Raw genomic sequence first — 23,715 nt, 5'->3', positions numbered from 1 at the left:
TCGTACAAAATCAGAATTGAAATTGATAAATTAAACAAGCAAAATTATTCCCATAATTGTTATGAAATTATGGGTAATTTGATAATTATGGCATTGTGTTAGCAGACATTTTAATTGGGTCCACTGTTATCTGAGCTTTACACTAGACGTTCTTACAATCTAGCTATGGCACAAGTCACACTGCTGTCGCTGTGGGCACTGCCACCTTCCGACGCGGCCTTGGCGCTGGGCAGCTGGCTGCTCTTCTTCTTATTCGCTCGGTTCTTCTTCTCCTGGTGGCTGTTCCGTGACTATGCCGTGCGCAGTGCCGCCACTCCGCTGCTCTTCGCAGCCTCCCTGACCTTCTCACTGAGCATTTTTCAGATGGTTCTGTTTGAAGTGACGGATGTGATGCACGTGGGCAGTCGCCAATGGGTATGGCGTGTAGATCTCATTGCCATGACCTATCTAGTGGTGCTGGTGTTGCCGGTCTCACTATTCTACGCGATGGCAAGGGAGTACGGCGTGGAAAGACGACAAGCAGCGATGACAGCATGCACGCTGCTGTTATTCTACCTTTACGGCTTCTGGAGACTTGGTGGAGTGCTTGAACCGGATCTACCTCGTCAGTCAGTTGAAGGTGCGTTGATGTTCGGATTCTAAGCGAAAATGGTGCTAGGATGTAAGGTTTCAGTACTGATTCGGGTGCCATTGTTGTTTGGTGCTGTTAATCCCAGCGCTGTTCTCTATTCGCAATTTCGTGAGTCGCGTGAGTCTGCTAGGTGTGGTGTTTATGGCGCTGCTGTCTGGCTTTGGTGCAGTTAACTGTCCGTACGAGTACATGACGTTCTTCTGGCGACGAGTAGCTGAGGAAGACATCGAGTTCTTAGAGAAAAGGCTGCGTCATAATCTGGATATCCTGATCGCTAAGAAGAAGCGACTGATGTTAGAGGTACGTGCGTCGGCGAGACGACAGGATGAGGCTTTTGCAAGCAGGAACAAGAAGCGTTCGATCTTTGCTCGCGCGTTCAGCTTCTGGTCATCGAAACAGGACGACACCACGTATATTAAGGGACTTGAAGCGGAGATCTTGACACTGGAGAGTCTCGGACGCGAGCTGTTCTTGGAGGTGAATGACCTGAGAGATGTGCAGGCCAGATCGCTGCGAGCGAGGACGTTCCGGGGCCGCGTGTTCAACTTCTTCGGCTACGTCATGTCTGCCTTCTGCGTGTACAAGATGGTTATGAGCACAGTGAACGTGGTCTTCCGGAGGAATCGCGACAAGGATCCGATCACGGATGCAGTAGAGAAGCTGCTGTATATCTGGCCATCACTTGCGGAACAGCTGAACATCCGCTTCGTATCGGAGGTCGCTTCACTGGGTTTTGTGGGGATTCTCGTGTTCACGCAGACCAGAGGCTTCCTTGTGACGTTGCTCAAGTTCTTTCGCACCTATTCGAGCACTGTCTCCTCTAATAGTGTCGTGCTTTGGCTGGCCCACCTCATGGGGATGTACTTCGTGTCGTCTTTCGTCCTCATGCGGATGAACCTCAGTCCTCTACATCGGTACGGTAACGATTAGGGGGCGATCTGTAACTGTAACTCGGACTCTAACAGCGCGTTATTGTTTGCAGACAGCGAATCGACGAAGTGCTGGGGGAAATTGAGTTTAACGTGTTCCATCGATACTTCGACATGATGTTCGTTGTCAGTGCTTCGTGTAGTATTGGCGTTCTGGCTCTAACCAAGTTCTCCAAGGCCTCGCGGACAGCCAACAACGACTACGGCGCACACGACAAGTTCCCGTAACAGGATTCAGCCACTTTAAATTATGAGTATGATGAAGGCTAGTCTTGGATGAACGGGAAGCTCAAGAAGTCGTTGTAGAGCAGGTTACCGTTAGCGTCGTAGTGAGCGGCACGGTAGCAGCGGTTGCAGAAGAACATGGGGTCTACCACTGCCATTCGATCACCATAACACACATACTTGGCGCTGTAATTCTGACAGATCAAGCAGTTGCGCAGCGGGCGATTCAGCGGATTCGGTAAACGTAAAGGGAATATACCAGCGCTCTTCGGAGCGTCAAGTTCATGCGGTAGTCGCGCATCTCGAAGCCGTAGCAGGTGTTCACACTCTCCTTGATGAATGTACACACCCGGTACGTCGACGTGGAGCTCCAGATCAGCAAAAGTTGACGCGTGGAGACTCCGATGTGCTCGAGCATTATCAGTAAATGCACCGAACTTCGCCTGACGCTCAGGCTTAGCTCGAATCCAGCGAATAATCTGCTCGGAGTAGTCCAGACTCCCACGAACGCGTCGATCCACAAAGAATTGCTGACCAAAGTACACGAGCTTTGACGCTTTCGCGTGTCCGCTTAACCTCTCGTCATTCGCACAGACAATCAGATCTACAAGCTCAGAAATCCTCTGAGAGCGTCGTACTAGGAACGACTGCGTCTTCGCTGGGTCCTTGCTCGGATGCAGCACGTCGAACCACAGAATCGGGTCGTTGTCTTTTGGAACGTCGTGCTTGTCCACCTTCTCCTTCGCTTTCTGTTCTTCCTCATTGTCCTCTTGCCCATGCACATCCGGCATCGGTCGTGCGAACTCAAAGCACATGGCTGTGATCGTATTCGCCATTGACCTCTTCTGCGCCAATCGTCTCTTCTTGATCTTAAATGTGTCTACGAACTTCTGAAGCCGTTCGCTGGGCGCTCTCTGTGCTCTCAAGCTGTCAATATCGTCCAGTTCTTCAAATACTGTATCAAATCTCACTCTTTCTTTCTCCATTTCCTTCTCTAACTTCTTGCGTTCCTTTCTCTTCTGTCTCATCGCCGCAGTGGCCGCCTTCTGCTTGGCCACAACCGCTGCTCTGTCTTCCTCTTGCGGCTGCTCTCCCTCCGACTCGGTTTCCTCGTCCTCCACTTCCTCTTCAACAATGAGCGACCCATCACTTTGTAATGCGAGAGCAGCGATACGCTGGTATTTCTTAATTCGCTCGGCGTACGGCAGCGCTTTGTCCGTCAACGCCGAGTCTCCTTCGTTCCAACGCCTTAATGCGCGGTAAATGCCGTCATCTACAGCCTTCTCCAGCGGAGGCAAGAGTATATCATCAGCGCTGATGTCCACAGAGCCGAATTCTTCCTTGGTAGCCTCGTCCAGAGGCACCAGTGGCGGGAAGAGCTCTTCGAAGTCCATCAACACAAATATTTAGGTCGATTAAATTTTTAAAAGTAAAATTATGGAATACCATAATTGAAATATTTTATTTCTGGCCAGCGATATATGTGGGTGATTTCAGTAATCGAGTAATGAAAATTATGAGATCTCTCATCAGAGTAACCAGATGTTTCAGCGCATAGTTGAAGGACCGCATCTCAAAAAAAAAATCGCCAGCAGCTCCATCATGGCGTCCCCATCGCCTGCAGCCTCCACGCTGGTGCTGACCAACCGGTCGCTATTCCGCCTCATCATGAGCTTCATCGACGGCGTCCCGGGCCACGTCATGTCACTAGTCACCGAATTCCAGCGCGGCCATCGTGGCGTCCCGTGGTCCGCGACTGGCGCTCTCCCACGCGCCGCCATTCAGTGTGGAGACATCGAAACGCTGCGTCACTTGCGCAGACTGTCGACTACCAAAACATTTCAGTCGCGACCGGAGCTGGCATTTGATGGGGCTATGCGCTGCGCCATTCAGTTCGGCCAGTTGGAGATCGTCAAGTACCTGGCAGACACAGAAATGTTGCTGAGCGATAGTAGTGTAGAGCATTTAACAAGTAGAACAGAAGGTAGTACGCTGATGGGGTGGGCGGTACGCTACTCGGAGGTACTTAAATCGGATAAAAAGCTGGAAATTGTCCAGTGGGTGGCCGATAACTATCCGAGATCGACATTGAGAGACGTCAAGGCCGAAGATTTGAGTCGCGCTGGGGTTCCAGTGTTAAGGTTTCTGAAGGAGAGAGGCCTGGCCACAAGCGGATTTGAAGACCCGAGACTCGTGGATTTAGTGGCGACCATGGGCAAGATGGAGACGTTGAGGTTCTTATTGGAAGAAGACAGGCGACTGCAGAGATGCACGGCCGATGCGATGGATGGAGCAGCGGCAAATGGCCATTTGGAGATCGTACAGTATCTGCATGAGCGGAGAACGGAGGGATGCACAGTTGCAGCTATGGATGGCGCGGCGAGGAATGGATTTATGGAGGTGGTACAGTTCTTGCATACACAACGAACGGAAGGATGTACCGTTGCAGCTTTGGATGGAGCTGCACGCAATGGACATTTGGATATGGTCAAGTTCCTACATGACAATCGAACCGAAGGCTGTTCGACTGCTGCGATGGATGACGCTGCTGCTGGAGGATTTTTAGAGATCATACATTTCTTACATGAACACCGTAATGAAGGGTGCACGACGAAGGCCATGAATGGAGCAGCTCGAAGTGGGCATTTGGAGGTGGTGCAGTTCTTACATGACGATCGAACTGAGGGCTGCACGACGGACGCAATGGACGGCGCAGCGCTTTTGGGATGTTTGTCTGTTATCAGATTTTTACACTACAATCGAAAGGAAGGATGTACCACTAGAGCCATCGATGGTGCAGCGTGGAGAGGACATGTCGAAGTTGTCGAGTTTCTCGTGAAAAATCGATCAGAAGGCTGCACTTCCAAGGCGATGGATACAGCCTGTCAAAATGGCTACAAAAAGATCGTGCGCTTTCTTCATGAGCAGGGAAGAACTCCGTGCACAACCGCAGCTATGGACAGTGCTGCAAGTGGCGGCCATTTAGAAATTGTGCAGTATTTACAAGAAAATCGTGTGGAAGGATGTACGAAAGATGCCATGACCAACGCAGCGATCAATGGGCATGCTGATGTAGTACGTTTCCTTGGAGAACACAGACACGAAGGTCCACATGACTACGCTCTCGAACGTGCTGCAGCGCAAGGCCACGTTGATTGTGTGGATGCGTTAATTCGCTGCTCGATACGCGGATGTCTATTCGAAGCACGTCGAGCTGCGCTTCAAGCTGGTCATCCTCGTGTAGCAGTGCTCTTGTCGGCCTGGATGAACCCTGACGTTCGCTCGTGCTCGAGAATTTATCACGTACGCTCGGGCCCTCGATGGTGCCAAAGACAAACTGAGAAGTTGTTTGAAACATCAAAAGAAACACTCAACGAGCATAGAATCGAGAAAGAATCAAGAGTACAAAAGCCTTCCGGATGGTGGTGGTGGTTCCAGTGGTTGTAAAACGTTTTATTGCACAGAAAAATACGTAACGTTAATCTGATAATACATGTGTATCCATATCGTTAGCTTCAAAAGAGACCGAAGCACCAGCGTTTCTTTTCCTTGGTTCCCTTTTCGGTCTGGATGGCAAGAAAGCGAGCCACATCTCTGTGGCCTGCATCAATCGCACACTGATGAGCCACTTTGAAGTTCCACGAGTCCGTGCCACGAGGAGGCTGTGCAACTTTGCAGAGTAACTTAACGCAACGTAAATGACCTGCACTTGTAGCCATCTCCAACGTTCGTTCACTTGGACCTTCCGATCGATTAAGCGCCAGAAACTTGACAACTTCGTGGTATCCATTCAACGCCGCCCCGTGCATGGCTCGCGTTGTGCACCCTTCTGTCCTGTTCTCGTGCAAGAACGTCACCAGCTCCAAGTATCCATGTGTAGCAGCTGTATCCATCACGAGTGGGGTAAAGGCTGTGCATCCATGTTCATGCAGCCAACGGATGCCGCGAATGTTGCCAAATTCCGCCGCATGGCACAATTCGACTTCCGTGACCCTGTCAACTGCTTCATGTGGCCCTTCTGGGGAGCTGTGAAGCCACTCCATTATCTCTACATTGTCAAAATAGCAGGTTATCGCCGCGCCGAGCAGTCTCGGCTCGTCAGTCATTGTTGGAGACTTGTCCCGAGTGGCATGTAGCCATTTCAGAAGTTGAAGGCTGTTGTATTGAATGGCACAGCGACGCACCCCGTAAAATTGCAGTTGCGGCAGCTTTTGAAGTCTCGGATTTTGCGAAGCTCTTTGCAGCACCTCGAGCATGTGTAGATCTCGTTGACGAATGGCAAACCGAGGCAACTTTCCACGGAAGGCTCCTAGCTGGGTAAAGCAGTCGAGACTGGCGTCGATCTTACCTACGAGATAGGGCAGTCCTCCTTGGAAGCTCGTAATATGTAGTAACAGTCCATGGTCCGTCAGGACAGCCAACGCAGCGCCAGTATGCGATGTAGTCGTGGTCATAGCGACAATTCTAGCACAGAAATAATGCTATAGCTATCTTCCAAGCTGTAGCCATTTTGAATTTTCTATATGATGTTTAACACACCAAAAGTATCTTTTGAGGGCACTTCAACTTTACTGTTAAGGCACCACTAATTAGCAAAATGGTTTGATTTATCTAGTTAGGAGTAGTGTGTTCACGTGGGCTTTGAGGTCGAGTTGTGTCGTCGTCGGAGCCTACGTATCCTGGTGCGGGGTTGAGTTGTTCGGGTGGAATCCCACTATTTTCCCGAACATTGCTACCAGCAATGCAGCCACTTGCTCGACCACCAGTGCCGTCGGGTTCGATGAACTCGACGAGATATGTATCCATCATCGGGACGTTAGTGAAGTTGATCTTGCGGTGGAATGTACAGCGGATGTCGATCATGTCCTTGACCACTTCTTGTACAACGGGACTCACTAGAATCTTCTCAGGGACGCCATTCGACTCGAGTTCATTCGCTGTGAGCGCGTCAGGGCCCCACATATCGTACCGTAGTGTAGTAGTGCCAATCACACCACCAATAATGTTGCCGATATGGATACCAATTCGCATCTGCAGCCGCTCACCGGTATTCGGGTCCTGCACTTTACGAACTTCTTTGTGCATATCTCGAGCCATGGCTAACAGGTCTCGAATATGGCTACGCAAGTGCATTTGGTGTTTGTGTTTCAGTGTACTTCTTCGTAAGAGATGCGACCGCAACTTGGAGCCAGAGCCTCTCGGACTGCCATTCTGACCTTCCATGACTTCGGTCTTCCGTTCCAGCGGCAACACGCGGTTACTCGAGATTCTCATAAACCCAGACGCGATCCCAGCGATACTCGGAGTACTGGTCGACCCCACGTCTGCAATGGACATATCGGCAGTACTAGCAGAGCTTGTTACCACCCCAGGTCCAAGACTCATGTCCACATACGGCAGTCCTGATACGATCACGTACGCGTCTCCGATAGTCTGCATTTTGAACACTCCGTGCTTTTCAGTCAGCTTGTCGAAGGCGCAGAAGAGTGAAGCCAAAATGTTGACCACTTGGGCTGTGGCAGCTTGTGAAGCGATGGATGTAAAGCCCTTGATATCGGAGAATAGGATACCAACCTGTTGATGTTGATCGCACACCATTTCTCCCTCTTTCAGTCGCATCACCACAGCAGCCGGAAGCATTTGATACAACAGCCGATCAGCATTCATCGTCTCCAGTTGTGTACGCGTCTTGAGCCAGATCTGACGTCGTGTGAAGAACTCGACACTTTGAGACGCGATGATATTCGCCACCACTGAGAAGTACGTGAGTACGATGGGATAACTGGTTTTGAACTTCGAGTTGAACTTGGCTGCGTCCTGGTGGTACCTCTGCAGTGATACCAACGTCGTTATGGACACCATGAATAACGCTATCACGTTAAACACCACCACGTGACGGTACAGAATGGACCGGCCGTTCGAGACTACAAACATCGCCAGTACAGTGTCAAGGCACAAATTCACATATCGAGGTGACGTATCGAGATCTGCTTCGTAGTTGAGTCCCCATAGCAGTGCTTGAGTAAGTGTGAACACAAAGAGACCGACGAGGTAGAACCCGAGCAGCACATTGCGCAGTTTAGTCTCCGAGTAAAAGACGAATTCATCTCTCACTCTTCGTGCTACCAGGATGGCCACAATGACAAAAGGACTTCGGATAAACAGCAGAATCGCGTACATCGTGGCCGAGATCTCCTTCTGTGGGGCATATGCGCTGATAACCGAGAAAACCTCGACCAGTAGATCGCGCATACACGTGAACGAAGCGTATGCTGCCAAAGCGAGAAGCGTAGTGCGAGCTCCTTCTACTCGGTTGGATAGTGTGCTTTCGAGGTACTTGTTCTCCATGTCGTCATCCTTAAAGCACATATTCAGTAGTCGAATCTCCGTCAGCATGTGCTGCTCCACACTCTCACTAGTATCAGTACCTCCCCACGACGCGAGATCGGGTGGCGTGCCCAGAAGCATCCGAATGGGGTCGTATTTCTTCCATCTCTGTCTGGCTGAGTGCAGTATTTTGTTTCTTGTTGCAGCGAGGAAATCCTGCTCAAACGCGCGACGGACGTTAATGATCGACGAGGACATCATGACGGAGTCTCGCTTGCTACTGAACTCCAGTTGACCTAGACACGACAACTGAGCCACCTCGGTTAGAGGCTCACCCACCAGATAAGTAGTCATGGTGCCTTTGCCTTTCACGTCGATCTGTCGCTCTTCAAAGGTGAAGTGACCCACCAGCTTCTTGTACGTGATTTGGGAGATCTGACAGCGTCCTGTCACTCCTGTAGACTGCATACGCGACGCTGTGTTGACGGTGTCGCCGAACAAAGAGAACTGCTGCTTCTTCATACCTACCAATCCACTCACTACACGACCGGAATGAACGCCAATACGCAGCTTTATCCCACTGCCATTGGAAGCTCGACATTTGTCAAGACACGCCAGCATATCTAACGCCATCGACACAGCTCGAAGCGCCGCCTCTCGACCGTGATCTTTGCCTTGTAAGCCAGCGCAGGCCATGTACGTCTTCCCGACCGTCTCCATCTTCCGAACGCCGTGTTTCTGGCAGATTTGGTCGAAGAGCGAGTACACGCGATCAAGCAGAGACACGACTTCGGTAGGGCTAAAGCGGTTCACGAACGAGGCAAAGTCGGCGATATCGCAGAACAAAATCGTCACGTCCTGTTCATCTTCGCTGATGTTCGTATCTCCCTTCTGCATGCGCTGCACCACGTGCTCCGGTAACATATTTTTTAGGATTTGAGTCGATCTTTTCTGCTCAATAAGTAGTGATCGACTCTGGAGAAAGTCTCGTCTCATGGTGATCTGAAGCGAGTAGCACGCATAAGCTCCGAAAGTGATAACGAAGACCAAGTACAACGCAAACAGCATGAGATCGGTGAGATCCACACTGTTATTGTAGTTCATTGAGCTCAGTCGGTCCGCCAACATGTAGAAGGCAAAATTGTAGATCGAGAGCATCAGGGCGTAGAGAAACTTGACGCGAATCACCACGAAGAGAACGACGGGGTACAACGCAGCAGCGAACTTGCCAGTGTCCGAGATAGTCAACGTTAGAGCCATACCGCTCATGCAGTACGGGAGGAGAATTGCGATCTGGTAGTATTGGACGAAGTACTTGGTACGGGCGAAGCGCATGAACAAAACATCGCAAACGAAGTAGCCCACGCGAATGTAAATGTACGAGGACTCGCGTTCCCATAGCAATTCATAGGCTGCATACAAAGGGACCATAAACGCCATCACCTTGAGACACAACATGACACGACTGCGTTCCCGGAAGGCAAAGGTGATCTCGTACTCCATCTCAAGACGTTGGTGTTCCTCACCCATGAACTCAAGTGTAAGAGGGTGAACAGGAGGCTGAACCCTCAGAGCTCGAGAGCTATGAGCGTCGTCTTCTTGCGTTAATGGATCTGGGTGTCCAATCTCTTGAGCCAATTCGCGTTGAATAGAAACAAGCTGCTTGGAGAGCTCGTCGTGTTCTGTAGGCAGGTCGAAGTCTCGGAATTGTTGACTCCATTCGCCTTCCAGTAGCGAAGGCGTGAGCTCTCCCTTCGTACTGCCACCTACTGCACTGCTAGCTCCACTATAACTTCCCTCCTCTGAGCGTCCGGATGAGCTGTAGATTAACTTGGCTGCACGAGAATTGTCAATGGAGCCATCTGCGTTACGAACCGGTAAAGATGGGATATCCCCAAGGCCGCTATCAATCTCGAGAATGATATCGTTACTGGACGGTAAGTACATTTTCCTCAAGTACATGACAGCCAAGTCTACACAGAGACAAGTGACGGACGTGTAGAAGAGCATCGCCCAGTACAACATCTCGGAGAAGAGAATGTGTGCGAGACCTTGGAAATCACGAAAGACGTCGAAAGTTGGGAACATTCGGTAGGCTTGGGAATACGCCCCCACGAACAAAATGTAGGCCAAAAACCCACCAACCAGAGAGATATAATGTGCTCGAGTCCAGCGATACAAGCATTGGGTGTGTAGAGAAGCCTTCAGTGTTACGGTGATAATCAATGCTCCATAGACAGCAGTACCGTCCGGGAACAGACCATTGGTATGACTGTGTTTGGACGATACTCCGCCCATAGTTTTCATGACGAAGTAAAATACCAATAGTGAATGGAAAAGTGCGTTCGCGACCCAGAAACTCAAGATTCTGATGCTCAGTTCACTTTTTCTAAGTGAACTCCGATACACGAACGGGAATCGAAGGACTGCGCTGTCTCGAATGTCTTCATCTGTAATTCCAAGCACGAAAATAGGCAGCACCGTGTACAGCACATTCCAGCCAACCATCAAGTAAGATTCATACAGAGTTTGTCCTGAGTACCCATTGTAGAAAGAATACAAGAACAGCGTCATAATAAGCGCCATGTTCTTGTAGAAAGAGAACAAAATAACCCGCGCCACCCGTCGGTGATTCCAGCGTCCATGTACAAGTAACAGGCGAGAAAGGTGACGGAATGTGGCAATAGCGAAGTCTGCAGCGCGTACAGCCTGCATTCCTTCGTGTCCGTAGATACCGATACCCACATGAGCCTCTTGAATCATACTAACGTCGTTACCCCCATCCCCAACAGCGAGAGTTAGCGGTGTACCAGGTGCTGCCTTCATTAAGCTCACCACTTGCGCCTTCTGCATTGGACTCAGTCGACACGCCACTACTGTTCTACACTGAGAAGCAAGCTCCAGAAACAATTCATGGGCTAATTGAACGTTGCCATTGGTGTCCGTAATGGAGCTGCGTGTTGATCCGGGTCTCGAACTTGAGCGATGCCGTGAGTTCGGAGTCGCAGGGAATGGTAAATTACCCATCGATTTGGCAGACATTGAGCCACTAAAGCGAGTATCACGCTCGCTACGTAATGCATCGATCGTTGCGCTATGAGGCTCTGCGTTGGGAGATGTTTGATTACCGTTGATGTACGATATTTGCGACTTAATTTTGCTCGATGTGAGCGCATCAGCCAGTAAGAGTTCCAATGCCTCGCCATTGATAACCAACGAAATGTCCTGAGATGCCACTCCAGGGACCCACACGCCTTCTCTCTTCAGCTTGCGTCGAGCCTTCGCGATCTCATCAAGACAATCCTGTTTGGTTTTCCCCTTGATGATGATAATTTTGCTCTTTGGACCAATTAGTCCACACATATGAGCAACCGAGATGGCTGTTTCGTCCTTGTCTCCAGTAAGCATCCAGATGTTGATACCACCTAGAGATAATTGCGAAATACATTCTCTCACTCCGTCTTGAAGCAGATCTTCCACTCCAGTGGCACCTAATAACTTGGTCGATTTCTCAATTTTCCTTGCCACTTCCACACATAATTGCTCTCGGTTGGATAACGCTTTCTTCGCTAAATCGAACTCAGATTTCCACTCCATATATTCCGCCATGGACAATGTGCGATAACCCAGTAGTAATGTTCGTAGAGCCATTGCAGCAAAGTAGTGAACATGTAGCGCCAGTTTGTTGATATCCTGGTCTTTGCTAGCATTCGCGAACATCACAGTGTCAGCTCCTTTGGAGAACACCAGAATGTCTTGCTCTTCGGACTCAGACTCATTAATCAGTCCATCTAGATCTGTATGTTCCAGATCCCCTAAATTATCTTGAACTCGAGCCAGTTTTGAATCGTGACAATCGTCTCGATTTAACCTCTTGACCACCACAGACATACACTTGCGTGTACTGTCAAACTCGTTCAATGCCAGTAGTTGATAGGACTCTGGTATACCGAATAATCTGATGTGGATAACATCGCCGTCACGTCGTTCGTACACACAATCAAACTCCAGTGCAGCATTCAAGAGCGCAACTTCATCGGGGGAAGAACCGAAGAATTTATGGTCACCCTTAATAAGGGATGGAAACGCATCGGTTGCTTCTGCAGCCGCAAGATTGCTCGTAAACGAATTGTATCCGGCACTGTGGCGTCGGCTTTCAGTTCGTATGCTGCTTTCCGTTGGTGTTCGACTTGCTGTGCTATGTGCGTCAGCATGACCAGAGGGATCTTCGATCGCCACCGAGGCTGAATGACACAGCAATAAACAGCGGAAAAATGGCCGTGCTAACTCCACAGCATGCAGTTCTTTACCGGAAAATCGGGAGGGGTTTTCCACAAATTTCATCATCTGAGAGTACGATCGAACGTCCTTTTCAGTCACGGACACGTGCTTGGACTTGCGTCTCCCATCCGCGCTGCCTTCTCTGCCCGTACTGCTCCCTCGAACAGTAGAAGCAGAGCCAAACTTGAGCATCATATCACTTCCAATAGACAGATCATCACTGCCAGCTTGAGCTGCACGACGATGCTGCATGTTGGACCCGTCGAAGATTATTCCGCCGATACTGCACACTTTGAAAAGCATTTGGTTCTTGGTCAACGTCCCCGTTTTATCGCTGAAAATGTACTTGATCTGGCCCAGATCTTCGTTCACGTTTGACGTACGTGCCGTCACGCCCCGACCTGTAGTGGGGCAGTACATCTTGGGATCGTTCTCGATACGTCGCGCTTGGTACCATTTTACGACCTCCAGACTGATGTACAGAGAGATCGGCACCATGTTGTTGTACAGGATCAAATACGTGACCCACGCTTCCAAGACGTACGCTGGGTGGAATTTTGCAATAAACGGATATGCCGACGCGTATCCTGGCTTCCTGTGTACCTTTACAACAAACAGAGATGCTTGGATAGAACTGAAACAACACACGCCGAAAAGTACCGAGAAAATGAGGAAAATGCAGCGATTCGCGATACGATCCAAGCGGCTGAACTTTGACGGGATCGACTTCATGTTCTGCACTAGTTTCGTGTCATTTCCACCGCCAACGACGACACCAATGGCCCATTTCGTGTTGCACAACTTCATGCCACGTAAGAGAACATTCTCAATAGTGATAGGTATTTCCTCAGCTTCAGGCGCGTTCTCTTCGTCTCCATTTTCGAGTGATCGTGCCTCCAAGTAAGACCTCGGAGGTTCACCGATTGCCTGCGTTTTTGAACGGGAAATCCGCATCACTCCGTCAAAACTGTACAGTCTTTTATTGGGCGCCTCACAGCGGATTTCGGCATGTACAGAGTCGCCAAACTCTTTCGGTGTATGCGGGATGATGTGATTCCACTTGATACAGTGACGAACTTTCAGGTTGGACTCTCCATCGAGACTGGAGGTCTCGCACATGGCCTCACCCGTTTCTTGGCTAGAGAATAAAAGTACCATATCGGCAGGTACTTGTTCTTGATCGTGGATTTTGATCACATGACCCACTCGAACGTTTTTCCAAAAGATCGACTGGAAATCCCCTAGATGATTCGTGCGCGAGATGTCTCCTGCGCTCTTTAGCTTTTTACCTGGTTCTACCATACCGTCGAGTGTTTCAACCTTCCCGTGGTTTACCACCCAATCTTGTTGATGTCGTGCACGATCCTCCAATCCTTCCTTGATCATCGTAGCTGTCAATACGAGCATCAAGGGACCAATAGTTGAGTACTCGTTCGTAGGCGACAAGTCTGTACACAACTGCAGTAGAGAGATGATGAGAAAGTAGAAATTGGCTACGCGACGGAACTGCTCAAAGAGCGACTTTGGGAGAAAGTTGAGGGCCGAGTACTTGGACGAACGCACGGTGTTGGCCGAGTATGGATCAGCATGGTGGAATTTCTGCATGTAGGTTGCGTACTCCATCGTCCGCTTAACGTCGTTAACGAATAGTAATCGACTTTTGATGAGTTCCTGCGTGTTATCACTCGGTTCGCTTGTGTTGTCGATTACTCGGTTCCGGCGAAGCAAACTGGTAAGTAAGTCAAACTTATTGTGTCGCTTCTTACTTTGACTTGTAATGACGGTATTTGCAGAGGAGGTAGCATCGACTTTTTGAGATACCAAGGCTACATCCCCTGGAAAACTGCTACGACCCGATCGGATGGCATTCTGAGGCAGTGGTAACGCCATATTGCTTGCTGTAGGGCCGAGCGGAAGACCAGGCTGGGCGTCACGCTCATGCATAAACCCGAAAAGGTTCGGAGGTAGCGATGAATGCCGCTACGTCGATTAATATCGAGATGTCGTGCCACTTTCCACCAAAGCTCGATTCGGATGTAACTTAGGACTCGAGTGGTTTCTGGTGTCCAGGTGATCGACGGACTATTTACAGGGAGCATGCCAGAAGAAAACTGTTGAGTATTTTTACCGACACTGGAGGCATCTGAAAAAAAAAAAAAAAACTAAAAATGCATGCCCACACTTCCTCGGATCATAGAAGATGATGAATTCGACGACAGACATTGGCGCCGTTACCACGTCACGCAGCATGGACGCAGGTTGCGAGTTAATCAGACCCTGATGGTGGCAAATAGCACCCACAGCACAGTCTCAAATCGATCACTCCAAAGCATTGCCAATTTGATGGCAAGGAGAATATCGATCGTCTTGATCAAATCGCCGCAGCTGACTAGTAAATTACCCGGTAAACCATGTACTTGGCGGCTGTGGTACAGCGCAATTCCCACAATGCATGTTCAACTGAGAGTTTTACGTCATGTCAATTCATCATGAGTGAATCACGCACCGCAGTACATGTCCCCTCACCAGCATCGCGTGGCTTCAATTGAAGCCTTCGAACCCTACCACCCAAAAGACAAGAAAAGCGATCAATGTTCGTACCCTCGAGAACGTTTACTTCTTGCAATGCCCCATACACTTGCTCAATGGACTCGCTGGAGTGATCACCAACTTCAACTTGATGGGTACGTTATGTACACCACACCAGAACTAAACTACGAACTCGCAGCATGTCACACACAAAACATCAAGAAGAAGCTCAACAACTATTGTCCGTTCATGTCGCTCTTCCCTCGCGGTAACCCGCCGGCGTTGCTGGTCCTGACACAGGGCGAGTTGTTGCACCACATCGGCGGCTTCATGAGCGGCGTGCCGTTCGCTGTGGGTGCCTTTGCGGCTCGAGAGGCCAGACGTGCATCTAAGGAACGGAAACAACACGTGACACCGATCACTGCGCTCTACCCGCAACCTCGCGGTTATTTGCCGCAATGCGCAATTATCCGAGACGATTTAAGCATGCTGGAGCTATTATACCGCGTCTCCAAGCAACCGGAGCATCAACGTAACCCTCGTCTCGAGTTCTACGAGGTTATACGCTGCGCCGTCATGTTCAACCGACTCAACGCGCTCCAATGGATCCGAACGCACTGCAATCTCAATATTTACGAGTTTGAAGGCAATTTGCTCAATTACGCCATTCACTATAGCGGAGATCTGGCGGTCATGGACTGGCTGCATCATCATGTGCCTCGTCAGTTCGTGCATATCCGTCCGTGGCAATTGTGTTTCGCTGCGTCACGAGGAAATCTCAGGGCTGTTCGATGGCTGCACGAACACGACTATGAAGGGTTCACACCTGGAGTGATGGATGCTGCAGCTATTGCCGGGCATCTGGAGGTCGTACAGTATTTACACGAACATCGGAGCGAAGGCTGTACGTACGAAGCCATGGACATGGCAGCAGCGAATGGCCACTTGGAGGTCGTACGATTTTTGCATGATCACCGCTCGGAAGGGTGTACGACTGTGGCTATGGGGTGTGCTGCAGGGTTCGGACACGGCAAGGTGGTCGAATTCCTGGGCAAACATCGAATGGAAGGTCCACACCCACGTGCACTCGAAGATGCAGCCAAGAACGGGCATTTGGAATGTGTAATACTGCTGTGTAGATATTCCACTAGAGGCTGCTTGTTTCAGGCTCGGAAAGGGGCAGCCAAAATGAAACACCACGAGATCGTCGAGTATCTGTCCAGTATCATGGAAGACAACGTCTGGAGCTGCAACCCCCGAAGACACGAAGGCGACGGCCCGAGACGATGTCAGAAGAACCAGTACGCGATGGTATTGCGGCGCAAATCTTCACGTCTGCCACGCAGCAACAGCAAGGCTCGCAAGGTCGAAGGAGGTTTGTTCTCCCGCATCTTTGGCAGTGACGCTGGACGAAAGGAGCCCACAAGACTTTGCTCCCGAGATGTGAGCGTAATACACCGTACGTCCGAGTCGCTCTCGACCCACGAACTCATGGCGTGAGCAATTATCCTGCTATTATAGGTAAGTTATTGCAACCATTTTCGAGATGTTGATACATTGGTTTAGTGTATATAATGTCATACTTGCCACTGCAATCCACGTTCGTCATACTTCGTATATCCAAAAATGCAGACATTTTTGCGACTAGCGAGCCTGAAAAAGGCGATCAATTATGAATCGATTTCCGTTGTGAGGAATCATCAGCAGAGAATGCGTGTACACAGGGTCACTTGCTGCACTCTCCTCACATAATGTATTTGGGTTAGCTCAAAATTAGGTACCCTCTACAAATCTAATGTTATTTCTACTTGTAATACTTGGCTAGTGGTAGAGCTATTCAGATTTTTTTTTCTTTCAAGTGAACATTATTGACAGGACGTAACGTTAGTGCTATACTTCGAAGTTGTTGTTATAGCGTATGTTCCTCAAATTCCTCGCAGTTTTTACTTTGGCACCCCTTAAGTGCTTTAAGCTACTTACCTGGAAGTTATTAAAAAGATAAAGTGCCCGACTCGAGCATCTCAGGAGGCGATGGTGTAGAGCTCGTCGTGTTTGCCTTCGATACTGTCTGGAGCCCCACAACCACAACAAATGCGAATTCAAAATAACTGTAGCCAATCTCGCCATTAAAAACAACGCTGGCTCGTTAAGCTTACTATTACTGCGGTTGCTCTTTTGGTACAGTGGCAAAGGTCGATAATCGGGATACACATGTGTGGGTCGTGCTGATCGTGGTAATCAGAAGTGCGTACTACCGATATGACGAGGATCACACAACATTGTGAATTTCTTTGAAGTACTTCAAAATTAAGTAGTTGCGATAAGCTCGTGCCTTTCCTCGTATTTGTAATAAAGGAAAAGAACACGAGCACATGTCTGCCAAATTGGCCTTGCCAATGCTTAACAAGTTTTTTTTTTCTGCGACCACGATTGCTGGACGTCCAAATCTGTAGATTGGCTGGCTCATAATCCCTCTGGCCTCATAATTCCAATTGATACAAAATTGTATTCCCGTATGAGACAATTTGTGGGTGAGCCAAGTATCCAGACTTTGGTGTATACTTTGTGTAGGTGGCAGACCCTGACAAAGAAATAGGCGAATGCGGTCAGCACCGCACCATTTACAGACATCTCCCACTGAGCGCACGCCGCTTTGTTCCTCCGCTGCCATGGATGCCAGCCTCATGGCCAACGAGGTGGCACTCTCCAGTGGCTATCACAGTCCAGCGCAGCTCTCCACACACACAGAGGAGCCTCCGATGCTCGCAGCTGACGCACAGGACGGACCAGAGCAGTTTGACTTCCACCAGTAGGTACCACTGTTGACACGGATAATTGTGATGAAACCCTAATGTAATAATTCTGTTAGGTCTTTCGGGGTTATGACAGGACGGCGACTGCAACGCCGATACCGAGGCGTGTACCGAAAATACTCGTTCATGACGCAGCTCATCACATGGATCATCGTCCTGTACATCATCGTGGTGTTCGCTGTGCTTTCTGCCAACGATTCAGGTTCAATTGACACTTTCTGCTCTCAAAATTTATTATCCGGCTCATGTGAATATTTGATGTGGTTGAACTCTACAGCGTCGGATAGCGAACAAGCGTCTTTATCGGACGGCGTCTTCTACTTTGCGATCATCTTGCTGGCGTTGTACATTCTCGTCAAACTGGCGTTGATCGTGCGGTGGATCATTTACTGGGTCATTATCGCCGAGCTGCTAACTTACGCTATCACGGGCAATTTGTACGTTTTGTTCTGGGTCGATGACAACGAAGTGACCGACTCAGATAAACAAGTGCGTAGCGTTATGGTCGCCTTGCTCAGTTGTGTCGAGGTCATAACAGTAGCGGCGTATTGGTTCACGCATTACGCGTATCCGTGGCTGGTGATGCACCAAAAATTTAATCTCGTGAACTGGTGGAACATCAAACCTGGTGTTGAGACCAACTCGTTAACGTACCGTTCGAAAGCTCGATTTTACACCAGAAAGCGCAGCGTTGTCAAATACTGCGGAGGATTGAATTCACAGGGCCAGCCGCACGGATTTGGTATGTGGACGGACACGGCGTATCACGGCGAGAGATTGACAGGCCAATGGGAGAATGGCGTTCCAGTTGGCCCGTTCCGCAGCTTTGAACATGGAAGTGGGTACTCGTTTGTGAACATTCGCATTGGTTTCTGCCACAATCGAGGCGAGAAGACCCCGACGGATATATTTTTCTTCCCGAAACACTCGGAGAATGGGTTAAATTGGGGTGTGGCGAGCGTGGAGTGTTCGGTGTCGGGCGGGTTCTTCAAATACCTACCTACGGTGACGCACTTGACGCCGTCGTACGTGGATGAGTCTCCTCAGAGCGCGACTGAATGTCTTCCGGCACTGCGAACCCCGACGGATGGAGTTGTTTTCAACCATAGAGATGAAGAAGCGATGTTGCGTGGACAATCGCGCAAAGAGCGAGACCGTGCCACGAGACGGAATTTCTATCGGGAAGAGTCTGCCCCTGTACTTGATCTCCCTAGCAGTGAGGGTGAGGAAGGCAAAGAAGCGCTGGTCTTGCTACACGGCTACAACTGCTCTCTGGACTATGGCATGAATCGTCTGGCGCAGCTTCTTGCACTCGGAGACTTCCCGTCGTATATTCACCCATTTGTATTTAGTTGGCCAAGTGGAGGAGTACTGGCATATTTTCAAGGTGAGAGAGGGACTGCTACTAGAAACATTTTGTATGCGCTGTTTGCTGACATATTTGTTTGTCCACGCAGCCAAAGGAGTTGGAAGCGAGAGCGAACGCACAGCTGATGACTTTATCTTGTTCTTGAAGAGCTTGATTGATGCGGGGTACACAAAGCTGAACATCATTGCACACTCTATGGGAGCGCGTGTTTTCTTCAGTGCTCTAAACAAAGGGCTCTTGGAGGAAGTATTCTTGGTACGTTTTCTAATGGCCGTCTATTGTACTGCGTTCCGTAGCTAACGTAAATATTTGCTGATTTTCAGCCTACAGGAAGTCACAGCAATGTCGCTCGTATGACAAGGAAGCTGGAACTCTCAACTCTGACGTTCTGTAACCCGGACTACGACCGCAACGATTTTGTAAAATACGGTGGAGGGTATGATCGCTCCCGGCATTTCTGCAGTCACATCACGCTGTACGCGGATAGTATGGATGGTGCACTGTTTTACTTGGAGTATCTCTCGATGAAATCCATCGCAGGCCCGTTGAACTACTCGCTCGGTAGGCGTGGACACATGATCCATCGCGATCCTGAAGAAAATGAGGTGGCTGGACGGTCCGATACGCAGTTTCTAAACTGGCAGAACAAAAACCTGGCTCCACCGCTAGACTTGGATCTAGCTTACGCAGCAGTGAACCAGCGTGCGAACTACCCAGGCGTGGCTTCATTCGCGTACAACCGCAGCAGGACACACCCAACTGATGACAAGTCAGCCCCGTATGGTACAACACGGGGTGAGGAAGATGCCCCTCTTCACTACCTCGACATGGATGTGATCGACACCACTTGGATGGACAACAACGTGCACGCGATCCGACACAACTACTTTAATCTCAACCCGACGATTGTAAGTCGACGTCTCAAGACTAAAACTTTATGTAGCTAACTCGAAGCGTTGTGTATCTTATGCAGGTCGATGATCTACGTCACTTGATCGTGATGAAGAAACGAGCGAGTTCCCGCCCCGGTTTGCTGAAAACGACGTCGGCCGAGAACGTGTACATATTCCTAGTCGCACCCTCACACGTCAAGAACAAGTGATCTTTCACAGCTATAACTACGGTGGCGACTTTCGTTATCAAACATATTAATCTTTTTGGACAGAACCGGATGGGGCAGTTGACGATTAAATTGACATTTCTCTCAGCTTTCAAGAACCATGTGGAATACTCTTTGCTCTGTCGTGCAATGTGATGTACGCCATTAGATCGTACTGACCGTGAAGACTCGCGCTGGGTCAAATTAAGACAACGAGACAGAATACCAGTGATCCAACAAGTTGGGATCTACAATATACTTCTACTTGTAACGTGCTGTAGAACATCAATTACTTTGCATACGTTTTAACTACATGTAGTGAAGACAGACGAGAGGAGTTACCAGGACTACTACTGATCCTCGTCAATAGTGGCTTGGCCGTCGACGGCGCCGAATTGACCAGACGAGCTGAATCGACCTTGGGCACCAAGCCCTCCGGCACCCCCAGCGCCGAAAGCACCGCCGAAACCACCCGCTCCAGCACCGCCGTTCATTCCACCGAAGCCGCCAAGACCGTTGCCACCGAAGCGCCCGTTAATTCCGCCCATGCCACCGCCAAATTGGCCACCGAGTCCACCGAGCTGACCACCGGCACCAAGTCCTCCGAACTGACCACGTCCGATGCCACCAGCTCCAGCCAGCCCACCAGCACCGGCAAAACCTCCTGCGCCAGCAGCACCAGGACCAGCAAAACCACCTGCACCAGCTCCGTTACCAGCAGGACCGGCATCGGCACCGGTACCAGCATCGCCAACACCAGCTCCACCTTGAGGAGCCCCGGGGCCATTGCGAACTGGTCCGCCATTTGGCCTCGTCGGAGCGGGCGTCACAGGCCCGCCGCCGTTGGTGGGTCTGCCATTGGCAGCTCCACCGTTAACAGGTCCGGCGTTGGCAGCTCCACCGTTGACTGGTCCTGCTCCCGCCGCACCTACCACCCCAGCACTCGGAGCACCGACACCACCTGCACCAGCCATAAATCCATTGGTAGTCGTGCCAGCTCGACCGATTGCAGCACCGTTGCCTGCCGCAACACCTCCTAAGCCGCCCATACCTCCGCCGAAACCAAGTTGGTTGCCGGCCCCAAATCCACCACTGAGTTGACCAAAGCCACCGCCAGCATTATTACCAACCTGGTTAAAACCGCTAGCCCCTCCGCCGAACTGACCAAGACCACCCGCGCCGGCACCACCTCCGAAGCCGCCCATTCCTCCACCGAATCCGTTAGCACCTCCGCCCAAACCACTCATTCCACCTCCAAAGCCATTGCCGCTACCACCAGCAGCACCGAATTGCTCACGACCACGCGGCATGGGGCCCATACGTACAGGACCACGAGGTCCTTGCGCGAGAGCGTAGCCGTTGGTGAAGGCGATTGCGGTAATTGCGAGTGCGAGGCGAGTCGTCATAATGATTGTGTTGGTTGTTGCAATGAAGACTGAGATGACTTGAGCTGGAGACAGGAAAACCGAAAGTGAGAGTCCCGAAGTTCCATGGACAAAGGGATGGCTAAGTGTCTTTTGCTGTGGTTAAGGTCAAGAGAATCCGCTCGATCCATCGATCAATCTTCGCTGTGGTCTCTTCATCGAGTTGAGTTTCAACTTGTCAAGTTATTAATAATGCCTATAATAAACTATACTATTAGAAATTAAAAATATTATAAAGTTATTTATCTTTTTAAATTGTTTAGTTTTGAACAAATTATTTAAAAAATATAATTCGTTCAAAACAATTTCGTACTTATACGAGCTATTACGCTACCACCTTCATCCTCACACAAAGTGAGCCGCACAGCGTCGCTTCAAGCAGCTTGGAGGCAGATCCGCGTCCTTCTCAGTGCACCCCCCGCGCTCTCTTGCTGCATTTAATCCATAGCGCCCGATATTCTATCGACTTATCTACCTTATTCGTCGCTGTTGGATTTCTAAATCGCTCTGTAGGTGACGTAATCCGTTGTCTTCAGGTAGCTATCCACTAGCATCCATATGGTGCGGAAGACCGCATCCTGGAGGACACAAGTGGAAGCTCGAGATGTCCGTCAGCTTCATGCTACAGGGAAGGACGTAGTTGTCCCTCTCGTGCTCTGGAACGAGCCACCGCAAGTGGAAGTGTCCTCCTTACACGTCCTCCAGCTCCCTATCTCCCAGCCAAGCCAGAACTCGTCCATCTTCGCCACCGAGGAGGACAGAGAGACGACCAACGACGAATCCACTCGCACCCAATTATGTGTATTTGCAGGCACAGTGGACGGTCTTGTCCTCTACTGGAGATTCGAGGTGGACACTGTAGCACAAGTCAACTTACTCGTCTTTCCCGGCATTGACGGTGGTGAATACCCCGTTGTAGGCATACCAGACCAGGGACACGTGAACGGTCGTTCACTTAGAGTTTGTATACTCTAGAGGAAATTAATTTCCTCTGCACAAGGTGCTGTATGACCCCGTCACAAGATTGGGCATCAACGTCTATGGAGACTGTTCGTTGATAAAGAAATTCTTGTCGAGCTTAGCCAAACCACAGAGTCTACAATACGTAATTACGTTTTTCCATATTTTTTTTTTTACAGAAGTTGCACTTCAAGCACTCATGGTCATCAGTGAGCTCACTTTCCGTTTTGCCGCGATGGAGATACCACCATCAAGCACGAGCTTTGCCTCTCTCCTCCACGCAAGCTCCAGCGACGCCGACGAGCAGCCTGGTCCGTACTGCGTGATCGCATACGAGACGCCATGCAGCAAGTGCGTGTGTTGATCTTCGTGCACTCAAGCGACCTGAAGTTCTGTTTGGACATCCGATTGTGTGTCGTGATGCGCTGGAAGAAGATTGGGTGGATGGCGTTGCTGCAGAGTTCCAATACACACGCAAGTGATTTGAAGACAAACTTGCAATCTCTACGGACGTTTATAAAAGAAGACCTTCTCCAAGACAACAACATCGACAGTATGCTTGCTAGCATTGCAGCTCACGTGTTGTGCGGGCACGTCCGCGAATACCGCCCGCTCTTGGCCAGACTGTCCGACGAACGCACCCGTCGTCTCGCCGAAGTTTTTGACGGCTCAAGACTCGAAACGCTGGGTCAGGCAGAAGACGTACTGAACCCGGCCCCGTGGTTCCGATTTGAAACGCAAGCAAATGCAGTCTGTCGTCTGCTGTCGCTGCAAGAGCTCGAGGACTTCGACCATATTAGCAAATGGTCAACGAAAGAAATGGATCGCGAATACAAACTTGACGCTTTCGACACCAAGACCGAGCGAACACAAGAAGTTTCGAATCTCACGAGCACGATCAACATTCTAAAGTGCGATGCTGAGACTCACACAGATGACATTGAGTCTGCCTCTGCGTTGCGCAAAGAAATGAGTTCAAAGGACAAGCTGATGATCCGACGTATGCGCAAGTACAAACTCTTCCCGACTGCAGAACAACGAAAAAAACTTCAGCAGTTCATGGGCACGTGTCGCTGGACCTACAACCAAGCCGTCGCGCATTTTCGAGAGACCAATGTGTCGAATGCA

The 23,715-nt window shown here is 50.0% G+C and overlaps 9 protein-coding genes across 13 annotated transcripts; 5 read left to right on the top strand and 4 right to left on the bottom strand.

Moving 5' to 3' along the window:
* Positions 1-89: 89 nt before the first annotated feature.
* PPTG_08442 (hypothetical protein) lies at positions 90-3,213 on the bottom strand. Its single transcript, XM_008902525.1, has one exon. The coding sequence runs from the start codon at positions 3,177-3,179 to the stop codon at positions 1,827-1,829; it is 1,353 nt and encodes a 450-aa protein (XP_008900773.1). The 5' UTR covers positions 3,180-3,213; the 3' UTR covers positions 90-1,826.
* PPTG_08443 lies at positions 122-2,655 on the top strand. 2 transcript variants are annotated; one of them, XM_008902526.1, is made up of 3 exons: positions 122-619; positions 717-1,545; positions 1,614-2,655. In XM_008902526.1, exons 1-3 carry the CDS (start codon positions 166-168, stop codon positions 1,786-1,788), a joined length of 1,458 nt encoding a protein of 485 aa, XP_008900774.1. In that variant the 5' UTR covers positions 122-165; the 3' UTR covers positions 1,789-2,655. The 2 variants fall into 2 exon arrangements, with proteins under 2 accessions (XP_008900774.1, XP_008900775.1); XM_008902527.1 differs by having other exon boundaries at positions 717-2,655.
* A 174-nt stretch (positions 3,214-3,387) lies between the features above and the next one.
* On the top strand, positions 3,388-4,957 carry PPTG_08441 (hypothetical protein; the record flags this gene model as incomplete). The annotated part of the gene is made up of 2 exons (XM_008902524.1): positions 3,388-4,810; positions 4,884-4,957. The coding sequence occupies 2 exons, from the start codon at positions 3,388-3,390 to the stop codon at positions 4,955-4,957; spliced, it is 1,497 nt and encodes a 498-aa protein (XP_008900772.1).
* Positions 4,958-5,220: 263 nt separating this feature from the next.
* On the bottom strand, positions 5,221-6,239 carry PPTG_08440 (hypothetical protein; the record flags this gene model as incomplete). The annotated part of the gene is made up of 1 exon (XM_008902523.1): positions 5,221-6,239. One exon carries the CDS (start codon positions 6,237-6,239, stop codon positions 5,301-5,303), a length of 939 nt encoding a protein of 312 aa, XP_008900771.1. The 3' UTR covers positions 5,221-5,300.
* Positions 6,240-6,396: 157 nt separating this feature from the next.
* Positions 6,397-14,283, bottom strand: PPTG_08439 (hypothetical protein; the record flags this gene model as incomplete). The annotated part of the gene is made up of 1 exon (XM_008902522.1): positions 6,397-14,283. The coding sequence occupies one exon, from the start codon at positions 14,281-14,283 to the stop codon at positions 6,397-6,399; it is 7,887 nt and encodes a 2,628-aa protein (XP_008900770.1).
* Positions 14,284-15,084: 801 nt separating this feature from the next.
* On the top strand, positions 15,085-16,549 carry PPTG_08438 (hypothetical protein; the record flags this gene model as incomplete). Its single annotated transcript, XM_008902521.1, has 1 exon — positions 15,085-16,549. One exon carries the CDS (start codon positions 15,085-15,087, stop codon positions 16,420-16,422), a length of 1,338 nt encoding a protein of 445 aa, XP_008900769.1. The 3' UTR covers positions 16,423-16,549.
* Positions 16,550-17,491: 942 nt separating this feature from the next.
* PPTG_08437 (hypothetical protein) lies at positions 17,492-20,492 on the top strand. 4 transcript variants are annotated; one of them, XM_008902519.1, is made up of 6 exons: positions 17,492-17,731; positions 17,792-17,937; positions 18,013-19,122; positions 19,193-19,359; positions 19,428-20,012; positions 20,078-20,492. In XM_008902519.1, exons 1-6 carry the CDS (start codon positions 17,523-17,525, stop codon positions 20,204-20,206), a joined length of 2,346 nt encoding a protein of 781 aa, XP_008900767.1. In that variant the 5' UTR covers positions 17,492-17,522; the 3' UTR covers positions 20,207-20,492. The 4 variants fall into 4 exon arrangements, with proteins under 4 accessions (XP_008900767.1, XP_008900766.1, XP_008900765.1 ...); XM_008902518.1 differs by having other exon boundaries at positions 19,428-20,492; XM_008902517.1 differs by having other exon boundaries at positions 17,792-19,122.
* PPTG_08436 (hypothetical protein) lies at positions 20,429-21,813 on the bottom strand. Its single transcript, XM_008902516.1, has one exon. The coding sequence runs from the start codon at positions 21,607-21,609 to the stop codon at positions 20,554-20,556; it is 1,056 nt and encodes a 351-aa protein (XP_008900764.1). The 5' UTR covers positions 21,610-21,813; the 3' UTR covers positions 20,429-20,553.
* Positions 21,814-22,185: 372 nt separating this feature from the next.
* PPTG_08435 (hypothetical protein) lies at positions 22,186-23,560 on the top strand (the record flags this gene model as incomplete). The annotated part of the gene is made up of 3 exons (XM_008902515.1): positions 22,186-22,528; positions 22,829-23,498; positions 23,533-23,560. 3 exons carry the CDS (start codon positions 22,186-22,188, stop codon positions 23,558-23,560), a joined length of 1,041 nt encoding a protein of 346 aa, XP_008900763.1.
* Positions 23,561-23,715: the final 155 nt, after the last annotated feature.

Source organism: Phytophthora parasitica (genome assembly GCF_000247585.1).
Source record: "Phytophthora parasitica INRA-310 unplaced genomic scaffold supercont2.14, whole genome shotgun sequence".
NCBI lineage: Eukaryota > Oomycota > Peronosporomycetes > Peronosporales > Peronosporaceae > Phytophthora > Phytophthora nicotianae.
The sequence above is the reverse complement of the archived record's forward strand: the minus strand, read 5'-3'. Positions and strand labels throughout refer to the sequence as shown.